This window comes from Lontra canadensis, unplaced genomic scaffold (genome assembly GCF_010015895.1).
Source record: "Lontra canadensis isolate GAN:19392208 unplaced genomic scaffold, GSC_riverotter_1.0 scaffold8, whole genome shotgun sequence".
Lineage (NCBI taxonomy): Eukaryota > Metazoa > Chordata > Mammalia > Carnivora > Mustelidae > Lontra > Lontra canadensis.
The window spans coordinates 3,949,869-3,967,725 of NW_022631002.1; the positions used below are offsets into that span (position 1 = coordinate 3,949,869).

At 48.5% G+C, this 17,857-nt stretch overlaps 1 protein-coding gene across 1 annotated transcript in view; it reads right to left on the reverse strand.

Annotated features, from left to right (window-relative positions):
- Positions 1–17,857, reverse strand: part of USP10 (ubiquitin specific peptidase 10) — a 67,339-nt gene that overhangs the window by 12,529 nt on the left and 36,953 nt on the right. The window contains exons 4-9 of the mRNA XM_032854604.1: positions 14,268–15,308; positions 3,833–3,924; positions 3,199–3,308; positions 2,727–2,782; positions 2,382–2,485; positions 11–110 (exon numbers count right to left, since the gene is read on the reverse strand). Of these exons, the coding sequence (XP_032710495.1) occupies positions 11–110; positions 2,382–2,485; positions 2,727–2,782; positions 3,199–3,308; positions 3,833–3,924; positions 14,268–15,308 (1,503 nt within the window). The remainder of the gene's footprint in view (positions 1–10; positions 111–2,381; positions 2,486–2,726; positions 2,783–3,198; positions 3,309–3,832; positions 3,925–14,267; positions 15,309–17,857) is intronic.

The window sequence follows — 17,857 nt, forward strand, 5'->3', positions numbered from 1 at the left end:
CACGACCTACTTTCGTTATTTGGTGACAGGAGTTTCTTGAGGTTCAGCATTTCCTCATGAAGTCCATTAAGAATGAAGCCTAAGTACTCCTCAGCATCTTCTTGTCGACCCTGAAAAGGCCAGATGTGAGCACATTAATTTTAAGTGGTCCCCACACGAGGACTGCAGGGACCATTATACATGCACAGTCAGACCAGGTCTCCTCTTAAATTTCCAACAAGACTGAATGTGAAACGGAGCTCCACTTTGGACCACTGAACGGGCAGGCTGAGACGAACGGCGGGGGGGGACCAAGTCCATCCTTCTGTCTGAGTACAGAATGAGCAGGAATTTTTACTTATCTTTTCGTATTTCTTAAATTTTCTACAATAAATATGTGCTGCCTTTATGATAAAAACGGTCACTTAACAGTTGTTCTTTTGCTGACATGAAACAGAAGACCAGGAACAGAGGTCGAAGGCCACCTCACGGCACAACCCCAGGGCCTAACGGTCACACCGGGGGTTGTGGAGAGCAGCCCTGTGTGTCTCCTTCTATTTTTGATGATGGGCAACTACAGGGGAAAGGACCCAAATTATAGGTGAAAAGAGCTACTGAGACAAAGGCTTAGCTCACGGCTGCACACACACACACACACACACACCAGCAGAATCATTCAGAGATGAGTCACACAATAGTCACGGACTCGTCTTACAATCTCAGGATTAGTTCCCATTTCACTCTTTGGAGAGTAACCACATGTTCCAAGATTTTCAAAGTCCTCCTGCCGCCTCCGGGCGCATCCGTCTGCTCCACACAGAGCTGTAGCTCTCAACCGAGAGCAGCTCTTTGGAGCGGAGGGCGCTCCGCGTGTGGGAAAGGGCAGACACTGGCCCGCTCGAGATGCAGAGAGAGTGGACACAGCAGGCTCGAGGAATCTGTTCGTGGAGAGGCCTGCTTGCTGGGTTGGTCCTTGGCTGGTACCTGGGTACCTGGATTTGGGGAGGGATCCCCCCCTCATTTCAAGAAGTGAAAAGAGACTGTGCCGAAATCACAGAGTGTGGTTTAGGGGCGCACACCTGCTTCCCCTCTGCGAGTCTGGAATTCCGGACCAGTCCTTGGTAAAGCCCCGGGGCACGGAGTCTCTGATGCGCTTCCATAGCAGACAACATTTTCCACGTGCTGTCACGCTGATGCTGAGAAACTAAGTGCGTTCTCCCGACACACCGGGAGAGGAGTCTCAAGGTCTCCCGCGGACGTCTGATGTTGCTTTTGTGTCCCTGCACTGGACTAAACCCTGTGAGTAACAGCTTCTGAGTCCGATGAGTGCTTCCATCCCATCACCGACCTGGGGGTGGTGTGAGGGAGCCGACAGAACAGAGCCAGTATTCATGTAACGCTGAAAGACACCTCTGTCCACGAGCAGAACTTCCGAGCAGGGAGCCCCCTGAGATGCGCTGCTTCCCCTCTGCCTCGCCCGAGTGGACGGCCGCCCTCTGGCTTCCAGAGCACCGGCGTGTGCATTCATCTGAGTCCTTCTCTTGCTGGCCTGTTTTCTTGGATCTAATTCCCCTACTGGACAGTGAGCTCTTTGAAGGCAGAGGGCACAGTCTAATCCGTTTCTGCATTCCCACCATTCTGTACATTTCTACCTGGAAAGTGTAAATTCCGAGCCGACAGCTACGAGAGGAGCAGTAAAGTGCCCCCGGTGGTATCCGACTACCCTGTCCTGGCCAGTCACCCTTCCCCAGAACAAGGAGCTTCATAGTGCTTTACTCAGCTTTAGTGGAATTGTTCTGATGAGTTTTCTTTCTAAATAATTTCCCTAAGCATCACTTCAAATGCTTATAATGACCCACATCAAACTCTACTCAAGACCTCCTCGGCCCCTGGTCCCATTCCTTCAGGAGCAAAGCGCATGACTGAACATATCAACAGGAGACAAGGAACTGCTTAAAACACATGAGGATGTTTTCAGCTCTGCTGAAGGCCGCCGCCATTCCAGGCCCCACCACCAAGCTCCGTGTAAGAGGCAGAGCAGCGTTCAAGGAGCGGACTGTGATACCAGGCTCTGCACGCAGGAGCTGTGTGACCTTGGACAAGGTCACATTTTCTCCAATGCAACAAGGAGACGAGCACCACTCACAGGCCTGCGTAAGCTCGCGTACAGAAAGAACTTACAGGAGTACTTGGTGCACAGTAAACGATGCATGAGCCGGCTCTGATGACGGTGATCGTATTTTTAATATTCAATCAAGCAAGCGACTCCCTAACAAGCTGCGAGCTACGGAAGCCCCCGACCCCCAGCACTGACAATGCGCCAGGAGTGCCTAACAGCACCACTGCAGCCGCAACCGGAGCGCGGGGCGAATTTCTACTGGCTACGAGAGAGCAGCGCCAACCTTTTCAGACAGGCTCGACTTGATGACCGTCAGAAGTCTGTAAATATACGTAGGTTCAAATGCAGCTCCCGGGCGGATATCTCTCACGATTCTATCCCCAAGAGCTGCAATGGAAACAGGACACGGGTTTTCATAACGAAAATGGAGTGTTCGAATGCTCAAGGGCAGCAGCATCGGACCCCTTGGCCCCCTCCGCCCTCGCACGGCGCCCAGAAGAGCACAGGTGTAGCAGCCTGCATTTTGGATACACTTGCTTTCCAGCAAGACTGAATTTATGACACTCAGTCATCAGACCTCCTAACTGTCCATACGTAATGGGCATCAGAAGACCTCATTTTTACTCACCTTGTCTGGGTTTTGGAGGTACTGGCATATTAGTAAACTCATTCATTAGCCGAACACTATAAACACGGGGGAAACAAAAGTTTAGTACATTTTTTTTAAAAAGACATACTTTTACTAAAGAGCCTCAATGGCTAAGCAGAACTTTTTAGTGTGAAGATGGCAAATACTAAGTAACAAATGCTATAATCGCTGGTGAGTTCTTCAGTCTTTTCTCTGTAAGGTCTTGGTCTATCTCACGTAACATACAATGGTAAACACCACACTTGGGTAACATCTGAGGAACACAGGAAAACAAGGCTCCAGTTCCCTTGATGGTTAACTTCCACATAAAAACATGAACAGTACGTTTAAAAATAATAATAAAATCATAGGATTCATTTGCAAGAAATTAAGAACCTGCTAAACTATTTGAATTCGAATTACCAGAGACAAAAACCCCAGCCCTTGACACACGTGTCAGCACCTTACTTACAAGCTATCTATCATGGGTGTCGACGTACAAGGCCTTTGCACTTTTGAATAGAGAGGAATGAACTTCATCAGGTGGTACATCGGAGGGCAAGCAACCAGCGCCTGCAGTGTCTGAGTATCGGCAGTAAGGAAGTGTAAAGGAAATGCAACAGACACTCCAGATTTCTGAAAGGTGCATCTCACCCAAAGCATGTAGCACTGAGTCAGCCAAAGGCGCTGCAAACTTACACACGTGAACATAAAGAGGGACACGCCAAATGACCATGAGGATGACCGCCTTGGGATTTCCATGGAAGGGATTACTCTGCAATCAGCATTTACATACAAAAACTTGATTCGACCAAGATAAATCAATTAAAACAACATTTCTGATTTTAAGTGGACACGCTGCCCCCTCAGTCGGGGCCATGCTAGTGAAAATCAGAGTCGCCTAATTCTGTCACTCACTAGTAAACAAATCATCTTTTGGGGGGTCAGGAATAACTTTATAAGCAAGGTAGGCAGACTAAGCAAGGAACCAAGTCTTTGGACTCAAACTTTCGGGGAGAGGCCCCGCGGCAGCCGCACGGAGTAAAGGCGCGGGGGAGAGCCAGGCGCGGCCGGCCGGGCCTGGGGACGGCACTTGAGAAGGATACGGCATTAATGTAGCACCAGTTTCCTTTATTGATCAGCCCACGGGGTTGCAATGACACTGGCTTATGTATCAGGGTTACATTCTCCAGTAACTCTGAAAGAGTGAAGAAGCACATTGAAGAGGTTAGTGACATCGAGTGAACACATGGAGTAAACGCTCGATGGCTGGCGATTGTTAGAGCCGCGTGGGAGCTGCGTGCTGTCCCACGCCACGTACGCCAGGTGAGGGTCAAGCAGTTCTTTGAGTATCTCCCCCCAGGGAACACCAACACTCGTTCATCTTTCTGTGGGAACGGAACCCGGGAACACGACTCATTTAACAAGTAGCAGAAGAGGCTGAGGTACACGGTGACAGAGGTGACAGAGGCCCGAGAGACCCGGCTTCTCCCCCACACCCCAGGCCGAGGCAGGCCTTGCTAACACCGCTATGGAGGAGCCCACGGGCCGAACCCGAGCCTCAGCCGGCGGGGGGACCCCCAGCACCTACGAGGGCCCCCAACGCACCACAGTGGGTGATCCACCATTCAGTGAGGGACGATACTCCTTTCCAGGACGACTGTCTCGTAATAACTAAACTGTATTTTTTCATTAGAATTCCAATTTCTGGAATGTTTTGGGTGCCAGAACGCCCTTACTCCATTCAGAAACACATTATGCTCCGTTTCATCCTCTGACATCCCTCTTTTCTACAGCCTTCGGACAGATGTGAATGCCACCTTCATATAATGCTTTAACACTTCATTAAATGCTTTCAGTTTTTTTCCCCAGAAATGCTTTAAAACAAGACAAAGTCTCCCCATGTCCCATTAAGAATCTTGTACCAGTGACAGCTGTTAAGTTAAGGAAACCTTCTATGCTCAGTGCTTTACAACTTACACTTGTTAACAGCCGCACTTGACCCTCAGCCATCCAGGAGAACACTACGATCCCCCTCTGGCCAGCAAGGAAACATCACCTAGCTTGCCTGTGAGCACTCAGGAGCTGCGCAGTGCAGCCGGGGCCTGAAGTCCGTGATCTATGGCCACCGCACACTGCCACCCTTCACTTTTAGATTGTGTGCCAGAAAAGCAGTATGTGTACATCTGCCGCCAACATCCATCCAAGGCATCACTCAAACAAAAGCAGCTTTCCAATTCTAAAATGCAGTTGGACCGGGAGGTCTCAGTCTTAAGCATTAAGAATTTAATTTGCAAAATTCTAATGTCCACACCAGCATATACATACACATACACACACACACACACACACACACACACACACACACACACACACTCCCTCTCTCCACTGAGAGTAAATGCCAGCCTTCCTCTGAGGAAGCACACAGAGTAACCTTCCCATTTATAAAAAGTAAAGCATTACAGGCTCAAGAAACCCTGGTGGGATCTATTCAATTAGTCTGGGCTTACAAAGCTCTTGTCTCCCTCCTACTGCGGGCACAGCACCGGGCTTCAGTGAGGACCATGTAGTTAGACCTGAACTACGAGCACCACAGGAGGGCCCCCAGCACAGTGCCGGGCACAGTGGACACTGTGCTGGGGGCCTCAGCTGCACTGTTCATAATCGTCCCACAACCCTAGCAAGGAGACACGGTTATCCTCCTCCTCACTCTACACGTGAGAACACAGAGGTCCAGAGGGTTAGGGACCTGGTACAGGCTGTGTCCCTGAGCAGACATGACCCAGGGGCTCCGCTCTACAAACCTTTCACTCAAAGGTTCCCGTGCTAACTTACCCCACGGGCTTGAGACCACCCATGGACAATGGAGCTGTCCATTTTGTCTTTGATGCATGTTTTCACAACAGCCCATACTCTCCAGCGTGTGCCACAGACTGGCAATTATTCTGAAATAATTACTCCACAAAAATAAAATCTGCGCATTTTCAAATAAGCATCAATCCCAAATGGATACTCTGGCGCAGCCCCATGGCTCTCTGCCATAGCACGTTCTACCCACCAACAGCCATACTAAGTCTTTACAGAACCCTGAGACTCAAAATCAACTGCTCTCCTGCCACAAGGGCCTCTGTTCAATGACCCGCTGTGGTTCGAAGAGCCCTGCCTGGGCACCGGGTACTGGAAGCCCAGGGGTGACCAGGAGGCGGCCCTGTGGCAGGAAAGCTTCTGGACACTGAACAAGGGGAAAGCCAGTGCGGGCTAAGCTGAAGGGGGACCAGTGGAGGGGATGCTCAGCTCAATCCACAGACCGGAGACACCATGAGACACCGTGAGGGGCCAGGGGCCAATGATAGCAAACAGCAGCTGACACGGCAAGGGCCCTGGCTGGGGGATGGCGCCTCCCGCCCGGAGGGGTGGGTTTCTTTTTGCTTCGTACAGTGATGTGATCACAAGTGTAGTTCAGAGGTGCTGGTAAGAGGTACCCAGACTACACCAGTCAACAGTGTACTTACACCCACAGAGCAGCAAGCAATAGATCTGCGCACACGCATGCACACGCGCACAAGCTCGGGGCTGGCGCTGTGCCCTCAAGAGGAGTGATGTTTCGGGAGCAGCGTCCTAAGCACCGGGCACGTGGAAGCAGCAGCCAGGAAGAGCGCGCAGCGCCCTCCACAAGGCAGAGCAGTTTGAGTTCGCTGTGGAGTGAAAGCAGGTTCCAGGGCTCCAAAGAGGGAAGTGGACAGTGGAGACGCTGCCTGAAGCCCGAGTGAGACCGGATGGGGTCACTGAGAGGCTCCCAGCGCTGGGGGGGGGGGGCCACCTAGGAAGGGCAGACTCTCCGGTTTATGGTGGGAGAGACAAGGTACAGGAACCTCAGTTTCCTCTGATAAGGACACAGGCAACATCTTCTAGGGTGAGGGTAGGGGCAGAGACCAGGGGGAGTGGGCGGCAGGGAGTAGCTTAGTGACAGTAATCCCTGTTAGTACAGACACTGAAGGAAAATGGAAAGAAAATGACCAGGGACTGAAATAGAACATCTGAAACTTCCCTCCCACGTTAACTCAACAGACTCAAAAGCATGTTTATAGCTGGTCAAAAGTGCTTTTAATTAATATCTTACGAAATTTTAAAAAAAGGAACTTATGACAAGGCCAATGCCACTCTCGAGAGGGAAACAGGTGCAAAAAGATCAAGAACTAAGCGCTCGACGCTCCTCAGGAGAAGGCACCTCTTCCCTTTGCTGCCGAGCCTCATGCCCAGAGCAAGCGTGCGGCTGCAGGGTGAAGCGCTCAAGCCTAGGGACGCGGAGAGCGAGTCCAATTTCAAAGTGGCCGGTAGTGGACTTCCGCCCACCACTCATCTGGAAAGCGGGGTGTACTGGTTGGACAGAAACCTTCAGTTTCTACATCAACCCTTCCCTTGAAGCAATGCCAGCTTCTGGCCATCGCTTCTGGTTCACTTATTTTAGGGAACAGGCAGGAAAACGGCAGTTTTGCCGTTTGGCTTCTACAATGTTAACTCAGGGCTCCGAGCATCACCTAGCGGTGCGCTCCGTAACTGCACGTAACAACTCCAAGCTCCGAACTGCCATCCAAGCACTAAAGGAACACGGCAAACCTCGGACACATTATGTGGAACAAAATGGCACCAGGACGTTTATCAGAGAATTACTGAACCAGCCTCAAGCCTTTAACATGCTTCCAAAGAGCCTCCGGTACGGGGCAGCCGGGGCTGCACCGGAGCAGAGGCCAAGCCTTGACTTCACCTCTGGTCGCCATCCGGGGTCCCGGGGAACAAGCCCCACTTCCGGCTCCTTGCTCGATGGGGAGTCTGCTTGAGATTTTCTCTTGCCCTCTGCTCCTCCCTCTGTCCACTCTCTCCCTCTCTGAAATACCTAAATCTTTGGGGAAAAAGTCTCTGGTATAAATTTGAAGGTCAGTATCTTTACCGACCCGTCTATACGGAGAAAAAAGAGTAAACGATCTAGATTTTCCTTAACCGTTACGCTGCTGTTCTAGAAAACCTTTCTCTCCACTGGCAAGTTTTACATAAGCTAAAATAGAGTATCACTCTGTCGTTTGTGCCTTCCGGCGAGCCTAAAACTCTACTCTCAAAGACAGCCTGGAATGGAAGCAGCCTTCCCTGAAGGCACCCAGAGCAGGCCCCGGCCCTTCTCTGTGGCAGCAGGCACCGCGGACACCACCTTGTATCAGAGGTGTGCAGCTCCTTCCAGATGACTCCCTCACAGTGCTCACTACTCTGCTGAGTCCTCCCTCGCCAGGTAACATAACTTCCAGGCCTTCGCTGCCCCAACCTCATCCTGCCGTCCCCAGGTTCCAGCACATCTCCTACTGGCCCCCAATCCCCTCTGCAAGTGATGACTGCTCTTTCTCCTACTAGGAGTAGACATCTGTAACTGCCCTATCTTATTCTCTAGACAACACTTTTGACAAAGCTATCACAACTCACTGACCGAGATAGCAGGTGGCCCACACAAAGTACTTACTAAGAGTACAGGGGGTGCCTTAAACATCTGGAGACTAAAGGTCTTGGTTATGGTAAATGACTCCATTCGTGCTTATCAGAAATGACCCAGCGGACTCTGAAGGTCATTCTATCACATGTTCACAAAGCCTGCAGGTGTCCCCGTGAAGGAGACAAGAGCCCAGGAAGACAAACCAGACAACCAGGGTCAAAGCCTGGCTCTGCCACTTCATTTTGCAACTGAAACGGAAGACCTCACCCCTCCCTGTAACAGAGCTGACGAGCCACACCAGGCAGGGCTGCAGTGAAGACACCAATCCTGTAACAGGAGTGTAGAGAACACCCAGCAGGACAGCCAGCTCATCACAGGCTCTAATTATCCTTACCAGAAAATAAAAAACTGGGGCGCCTGGGTGGCTCAGTCGGTTAAGCATCGTGCTCTTGATTTCAGCTCAGGTCGTGATCACAAGGTCCTGGGATCAAGCCCCACAACAAATCCCACCTTGGGCTCCACGCTCAGGGTGGAGTCTGCTTGAGGACACCCCCCAGCCCACTCCCTCTACACCCACTCCCTCTCTCTAAAATAAATAAATAAAGCAAGGGGAAAAAAACTGATGTAGATGGGAAAAGGAAGAGAAAGGAAATTTATGAAAAACTTTAGGTGAACCAACAATTTTCAGTACTCTAAGAAATTAAATTACTTAAAATTAAGTACTGAACATTTTGTAAATATACAGAGTTCCATTTCAAAAGATATGAAAGCATGTAAAAAATTAAACATCTTATCTACGATGTTCTCTTAAGAAACAAATATCCAGGGGCGCCTGCATGGCTCAGGGGGTTAAAGCCTCTGCCTTCGGCTCAGGTCATGATCCCAGGGTCCTGGGATCAAGCCCCACATCGGGCTCTCTGCTCAGCGGGGAGCCTGCTTCCCCCTCTCTCTCTGCCTCTGCCTGTCTGCCTGCTTGTGATCTCTGTCTGTCAAATAAATAAATAAAATCTTAAAAAAAAAAAAAAAAAAGAAAGAAAGAAACAAATATCCAAACAATGTCAAGTTTTGGTTTTGTAACATAGTATATGTTGGGCCTTTCCCCCCTCAAGAATTTTAGTAACCATAAACTGAGCCAGACACCAACATTGACAAAGTCAGTGAGCTCCTGCTCGGCTCCCACCCAGTGAAACACACACACACACAATCCTAGTTCTTGTCCACTGTCACCTGTCACTATTACTGAATCCTGCTGCTACAACTCAATTATTCTGGACTTGCGACACGCCAGTGTGATAAACTGCTTTCAGTGTTTTGGTACCACTCCTGGCTCCAGTTCCATATACTACTGTATTCCGACCTTGAAGTCTAACAAGCACTGTACTTACCGAGGTCAAAAGAATCAAGGCCAGGCGAGTGGTGCCAAAGGACAGAAGGCAGGGTGCTTCGGAGCTTGAAGCTCGAAGACTGACCCATGCTGCAAAGACATCACTGCTGGTTCTCTATCTCACCTTCTTTTAGAGCAAATGATCAGAAGCTGATGGTAATAACAAACTTCTCATCCAAAGGCCTTCTTTCCAATTCATTATCATCATGTAATTCACTATTCAGATTCACTGACACAGCAGCCTTGCGGAGGACGGCCTCATCGACCCACCCTTCTCACAGGGCTGGTGTGGCCGCCCAGAACAATGTAACTAGAACGGCCCAGAAGGCCAGAATGACTCCATTTTCACATAAACAGCAGAAAACTGAAGCTGGTGTCTTCACTTTTTTACAGTTTAAACATTAGGTGGCTAAACTAAAATTCAACTTTCTCATGAAATCTGCTGACGTACAGAAAAACTGAGTGGTTAACAGCCTTTCTCGTATTTCAAGACATACACAGTAGCTCACATATGTTGCCACAAATCATTCCAAAGAAATGATTTACAAACTCAGTGGCAACACTTGCATTGTAAACTTTTAAGTCAATATAAGATAGGATTATTTTTACATGTACTTTGTGCATCAAATTTTGTCTCACTAAAACTAGGATATAGAGGTCATGTCACCACTTAAGTTCTATGAAAATACAAAGTAGGAACTCTCCTTGATTCTTAAGGCCCAGTAAGTGGCCTGTAATCAACATTCTGATGCCACTGACCTAGTATCTGGCCCTCTTCCTCAACTACCCAGCGCGTCCTGCAAGTGTTTTCGTTTTCTTTGTTACATCACTTTGGAAGAACACGCCCCAGCTAGGTTGGTTACCTAATCAGCTGGAGGACAGCAGAGTGACCAAAATGTACCACTGTCCATTGGCTGAGGATAAACACACGCTTTACAGGTAGAGGGCTCTCGATTCAGTTCTAGAAGAGAGACACATCATAAATACCAGCAAGAACATATGCACACGGATACGGAAACTCTCCACCCACAGGCAGGGAGGGATCCTACAAGCAGGTGCCGTACCTCTGCAGCGGAAGGCGTGCTACATCATCACAACCTTCCCTATTTTGGACAATTTGAAAAGGAAATGCAAAATATTTAAGAAATCATTTCCCAAGGAAGAGGTAAGTATAAATACAATTTATAAGCCACCAAAAAAATGATCAATCACAAGGTATGTATTTGTTTACATTTAAAATAAATGAGGACACAGGAACTCCTTTTTCCGAGCAGACCCGACTTGTCATGATTCTGCCGCCCCCCTGGAATGAACCGTAGGTATATAACCACTATACAGAATCACATATTCAGTAGGTTTGACTAAAACTCGTAATAAATGGTATGACTAGGTGGTTCGATTTCCTCACGAAGATTTTTTTAGAGCCGTCAAAGACCTCAGTTTACTTCCTCCTCTTTCCACTGGAATTCTAATTCATTTCATGTAGGTCTTCAGCCCTTGCCCACCATTACTTCCACTCTTTTAAAACAAAAGACATCGATAGAAGATTTTAAAACCAAAAGATAAAATACAAAATAGCTCTATTTGTGATTTGAAAGCATTTGATACAATTTAGGTTTGGGATATGACAAATGTTTCTTAGTGAAAACCAGGAAAAAGTAAAGGTTCATCACAAGGATATACGCGTCACCACGAAGACCACAGCCGCTCCCCCAGCTGCGGGCGTCGCCAATCCCTGTGCTACTTGTGTTTGTCAAACTTACTCCTAAACATGGACAAATTTGGTATTTTGCAACCACTTTCAAATACAAGCTACTGAGATTTCAAGTTTCTTTTTCACACCTCCTAGTTCAGCTGTTCCTACTGAAAAGTGCCAAATATTCCCTCCCAGACTGACAATAACCACTCGCTGAAAGCCGGACCCCTCTGCAAGCCCACGCGGGTTTCTGTGTCGGTGCCCACCGTCCTGCGGGGCTGGGCAAGGCACTGAGCACGCCCAGACAAGTGCTCTTCCCTTCCAACTCCCCAGATCAGACTCACACTTCAGAAGAACAGCCAATGGAACAAAATGCTGACAGTCTACACCGAGAAGGTGAAAGCAGAACCCACTCAACGGACAGTTAAAACTCATCACGAGCTGGTGTATTTCCATTCAAAATGCCTTATACGGTGTTCTTATTCTTTGTTTACAGTAGGTTTTTCCTCATTTGTATTTCACTGGTAGTTATATAAAAATCAGTTGGCATTTATGAAGCACAGACTTAATGACAGGGCAGAGAATCCAGAAATGGGGGCATCCAAAATAAATGAGCCTGGGCTTAAAAAAAAAAAAAAAAAAATCAACTGTGGATATTGGTATTATTCGAAGAACTCAGAACAGAATAAGCTGGTATCTAAACTGTTCCCTTCTTCCTCTTTCCCTCAAGCTAATAAATAGCATAATAAACGCAAAAATTACTCTCTTGTTAGAACCAGTTAGATGCTTATGCTAATTTTAGGATAACCAACCTCAGTCAAGAGCTCTTTTATTGGAACGAGAATGTCACATGGTTCAACATGGTTTAAAACGAGTGAGCCTACAGTGAAAAGCACGCCCATTCAAGGGAAGTCTGCAGTAGTGGGTCTTACTTACAACAAACGGAATACAGCTCATCATTTTTATAAAGTAAACCTCTACAGAGGAGAGTGCGACCAAGGGGACACCTCCAAGCAGCACCACTTTACCTAAGTGCGTGTGATCCCAAGAGGCATTTCGTGTTGGCGCCGTTGCGCGTGGATCCACAGGAAGCACCGCTCACAACTGTCGGCAGCTGCGTTCCAGATGTCTAAGGCTCCATAAAAAGGCTCAAAGAATCACGTATTTTACAAAGAGCTACACTTTCCCTCAGAAGATGAAAACATCTTCTCAACCGGACTAGTCTAATCAAACTACGATCAAGGAAGGAACCCTGCTAGGGCGGCCCTGCCTCAACTCCAACAGACCTGACCGCGCCCGGCACCGCGCTCCCCACTCATACAAGGAGCCCGGAGCCTCCACGGCAGTTCGGGTTAACAGCAGACCTGAGCAGGTGAGATTTTAACAAATGTACAACACAGCAAACTATGTATCAAAACACATTTCAAGTCACAGGATCAAAATGTTCCAAAACTTTTAAAATGAAGTTTTTCTTATTTTAAATAAAGATTGGGAAAATTTCCTAGAAATGGGAGGTTTTTAGGAACAGAAGTATTATTATAGCGCTGTCATTACTTTGAACTTAGAATGCACATTTTTAAAAGCATCCCACTGATGCATTTCTCATGTAGAGTTTTAAAAATAAAACTTTTAACATACTGATCTATACAAAGGTTTCTATCGTCTTATCATGTGACAGCTTTCTCTTACAATGAATACATTCCAAAAGTTGTAATAAAGACATCATCTAACTTGAAAATACATGTACATATGAAGCCCAGAATCACTGGCCTGCCAATTATCTTCTCATCTCGGGAGAACTCGAGACACCACGAGACACCACGACTGTTCAGAAGGATGTACGGACGGAACCGCGACCATCCGTTAAGGGCCGCGCACTCCGCGGCTCGATCCTGCAACGGATCCTCATCCTGGGGACAGACGCTGCCCAACGTTCCAAATGTTACACCCATGCGCTTCACAAAAAGCCCAAGACAGCTGGTTCTACCTCGGCTAGTGGGGCAAGACTCTGCAGAGCTGCATGCTGACCTCCGGGCAGCATGAAACCGGACAGACTCCGGCTCCCGAGACACGAACACAGGCATGCAGTCCCTGCACGTCGGACTTCCTAGTTTAACTTAAAAACATCATGCAGGGGCGCCTGGGTGGCTCAGTGGGTTAAAGCCTCTGCTTTAGGTCATGATCGGCTCAGGTCATGATCCCAGGGTCCTGGGATCGAGCCCCACATCGGGCTCTCTGCTCAGCAGGGAGCCTGCTTCCTCCTCTCCCTCTGCCTGCCTCTCTGCCTGCTTGTGATCTCTGTCTGTCAAATAAATAAATAAAATCTTTAAAAAAAAAAAAAAGCCATCATGCAGCTGTTTTTACTGAAATCCATCCTACTTGTGAGCCTGAGCACTCCGAACAAAGCATCAACTCTGACCTAAATTGTTGCAGTTTTTCTTTTCCTGCCAAGAGCTGACCTTGGTGTACTACAGCTAAGTAAAATCCATTGACTCAATCCAAAACAGGCAGTAATAAGGGAAAAAACCCAAATGCTTTCTTATACCCTAAGAAATACAGAAAAGAAACAGCGCCAAGGGAGTCCAAGTCAAGGATTACATAGCAAAGGTGCAGGGCAGCTGTGACGCGCATGGGACGAGTGCACTCCGTCACCGGCTGGAGCAGATTACTGGATCAAAAGGCAAGGACGTGGAAATGCACTCCGTCAACAGAAAAGGACTGATGACAGACACGGAGCACTCATCTCACGTGAAGGTATGACCCCCAACCCACCCGCACTGTGCTTAAGCACCATTTCCTTCTAGACAGAGAGCATTTAAGGCACAGACATTCCCGAGAAATTCCCCTTAACACACTGGTCACCGACTACTGCTCTGGGGAACAATCTAGCACACAGTTTCTCAGCCCAGACAGCATCAAGCTTATTCAACAGGGGCAGAGCTCTGCTCCCATCTTCACTTCCAACCTCAATCTTTTGAACTATACCTGCAATCTTTATGGCTACGGGATCCTCTGAAACTGGAACAAGCCCTTCTTTGACTTCAATCTGTTTTTCAGAGACCAGGGGAGATGTGGCAGGAGGGGAATACTTAGTTTCCACAGAAGCCACGGGTGAGGAGGAAGAGGGCTTAGAATCATGAAAAAGACTGGCCCATGACTTAGGCTGGCTCGTGGGAGCAGTGCCCGCCGCAGAGGCCGGGGCGTCAGAGGCAGGGGAAGCGCTCTCGGCTTTGGTGGGGCCCGAGTCCGCGCTTTCCACAGTGTGCAACTCGGCTCCATTGGCAGCTGAGCCCTCACCGGAGGATTCAAGTATTTGTCCATTAGCAACTCCAAGGTTTTCAGTAGTATGAGTTCCCATGTAAGGCTGAGCCACCGCTGTCCTCAACAGGCTGTCCCTGCCAGCCTCCGCAGAGAGGCAGGACTGTTCCAAGTCAGTCCCATGGCAGCCCTCAGGCTGCCCTGCAGTCCTGGCATCGCCATCGAGGGCTCCGGGGAAAGGCCCACCGGGCACAGCGTCACTGACGAAGTCCGTGGAATCCTGAGGGCTGTCACAAGTCCTGGGTGTCCCCGATAGGGGCACATCGCCCACGAACTCCGCATCCTCTGAGCCTACGCTGTGTGGGACCGCTGGATTGGCGTGGCCATTGACAAGGGCTTCCGTGGGAAGACCACCCTCACCACCATCTTTCAAGTAACTGTAATATCCTGGGGGACGTTTTTTCTTCTTTTTACGCTCCCTTTGTCCAAGACCACCCGCGACACCATCGCTTTCTAAAACCTCCACCTCCGCGCCCGAACTGCCATCCAGGGCAAGAGCAGAGCCTGGGTACTGGCAGTCCACAGCGCCATAGGTCGCTTCTTTATCGAGGTCATCAGGGGTCTTTTTGGAAGTTGTGCAGCTGAGAATAAACTCAGGGGCCTGAGGATTCAGTGTGCTGGAAATACTGTAGCTGGGGGCTCTCGGCAAAGCGTCACTGGGCTCAATCACTTCATTAACACCAAACTCAATTCTCTGATATTCTTGTCCTGTTTAGAAAGAAAACGATCAGTAAATACAGCATCAGTTAAGAGCACAGTTACACAAACTATAAAAGTCTCTATAATTAATCCTTTCCTTTTTGAAACCAAACCCTTAAAGCTGTCTTCTAATTAACACAGCTATGACATTTCATTTCTGTGACAAATAATTAGCCAAAAATAAGTAGTGACTATAAAACCTTATTTAATTTTAGATCTACAAAAACCAGAAGCCCGTATTCATTTTCCACTCTCAGGGTAGCTAAGGGAGACATTCAGAAAGTAGAAATTCAAATGAAATTATAATAAAAAGCAAATAATATTCTGCCTGTCTACAAACACCCCTCAATGAAATCTAACTTTATTGGCTAGGGTGCAGGTATTTTGGACAACTTAAAAAGAAAACCATGACGACTAACTTAGGGATTTAAAGTCATTACTATATTATGGCTTCCCTAATTAGTGTAATTTAGTGATTCAGAAAGTCTGCACTACGTCCAGAATCCGCGCGCTCTGCAGAGGTGCTCCTCGGAGGCAGCACTCTCGAATCCGCCATCCTCTGACCTCCTCCTGCAACCTTCGCTGCAGTGTGCGGACGGCCTTGCTGAATGCGCGAAACTGTGCCCGAAATCAGCTGCTATTGGACCAACTCTAAGGGTGGTAGCCACACTTCCAAAAAACACCAAAGGACAATTAGGACTGCAAACTTTTTTAAAAATTTCTTTGGAACCCTTTGATACTTCCCGCCAACTGGCTAGCAGGAGTACAGACCATCTTTACAGTCCATCCACTCCAAAATGTACATTTTTTCATAGTTCACATCTCTGAATTAGGTTAAGTTGTAGAATCAGCTGCATCTTTCAACAGACGTCAAGTGCCAGTGTCCTCGTGTATCTGATGAAACAGTTATAAATTCTGACGTTAAGGGAAGGACACATAACTTCTCATTTATCCGGAATGCATAACTGCACATCTCTCCCAGTCTAGCACAAAAGGCCAACTTCTCAAGGCAAGTATTCCAAAATAAACAAATAAACCAATCAATAAAATCATACTATCAAGAGAACTGTGCTCTACTACAAATAACTGAATACTTTTGACCTTGGTAGTCTTTCAACAAACAGCCCAAGGGGCCCATCGTGTGCAAGACATCTAGGGACAGGGACGCCACCAGTCCCCTAATTCTTCCTCTGCTTTGTGACCACACCTCAGGGGGCGGGGCTGCACTTTCCCGACAACAAGAAGTTCCTGGAAAAGGGATACTAATGACCCCTGCACCTGACAGCACACTGTCACACAGTCATCAATATGAACATCTGAATCCATTCGCCTCTGAGCACTGTTTTCCCTTGTTTTGAGAAGAATCACTAAAGGAAAATGATGTTCTCTTTTACGACACCTAAAAATAAAGTGTCCGTTTGATTTCAGGCACCACCTCTCCCACGATGCTTCGAGGGTGCAGTGCCACTCCACGGACGGACGTGGATGTGTGTGGGGCAAGGAAGAACACTCCCCGTGGGGAAGCCACCCTCTGCAGACGATGGCGTGTGCTGTGAAATCAGAAATCAGACGTTAGTATGCTTTGTGGCATGCAGCTTGTGCAAGATCTTGATTACTTCCAATAGACACAGTGCCTTCCACATTTCAATCCTTAATCTTATCATATCACAGAATATTCTAGAACAGGAAAGGACATTAGTGGAAACATCATGCTACGGTTATTTCCAAAACATCTACCCCGCAGAGGGTCTGAGTGTACCACCAAAAGGCGAAGAGTCCTGCCCAAAGCAGCCCCTCTTCTCACCCACAACACGTTTCACGGACAATGCGTGCGCCGCGCAGCAGAGGAGTCAGCACGAAGCCCAACCTGTGGGCTGATGGCTTCTGGTGAAAGCCTACAAACCCAGGCTTGAAACACAGAGTCGACGCAGCGGGTGAATGGGGCCTCAGTGCTCAGGCCACGCAGACAGTGGGGTTGCTGGGGGAAGGAAAACCAGCTCAAATAAAACAACGCCATCCTAACATAGCGTTCTGCTAGGCGGGATCCCTGCGGCGCCCAGGATGCTGGATGGGCCACACCGTCTGCAACGCTCGGGGGCCCCCAGAGACTGTTGTGCCCATCACTGTCTGGGAAGTGCTGCTTACGTGGCTTCCTTGGCTGATTTCTCCAGTTAACAGAGCACCTAGCTGCGTGCCAAGTGCTTATCACAGAGGGTACGAGTTTAGTAGGGCGAAGTCCCTGCCTCCGGGAGTGACAGCGAGTAGCAGAAAAACACCTCGGACTGAAGCTGACAGTGCAGAGGCAGGGCAAGAGAAGGCCTCAACAGCTTCCCAGAAAGGATGCTTCCAGATATAGGAAAGAGCAACCAATTTCAGTCAGAAGCCACAGGAAGTCAGTGGAACTGGCAGGAGAGCTGGCTGGAGGGGTGGGGGGAGTCAATCCCAGCTCTAGGATCGGACTAAAAAAGCAGAGGTGTAAAAGGCACGCCGTGATGAGGAGCCCCTGAAAGCACTTGCTGTAGCTCCCCACGGTGGGCGGGAGAACAAAGAGTTCTAAT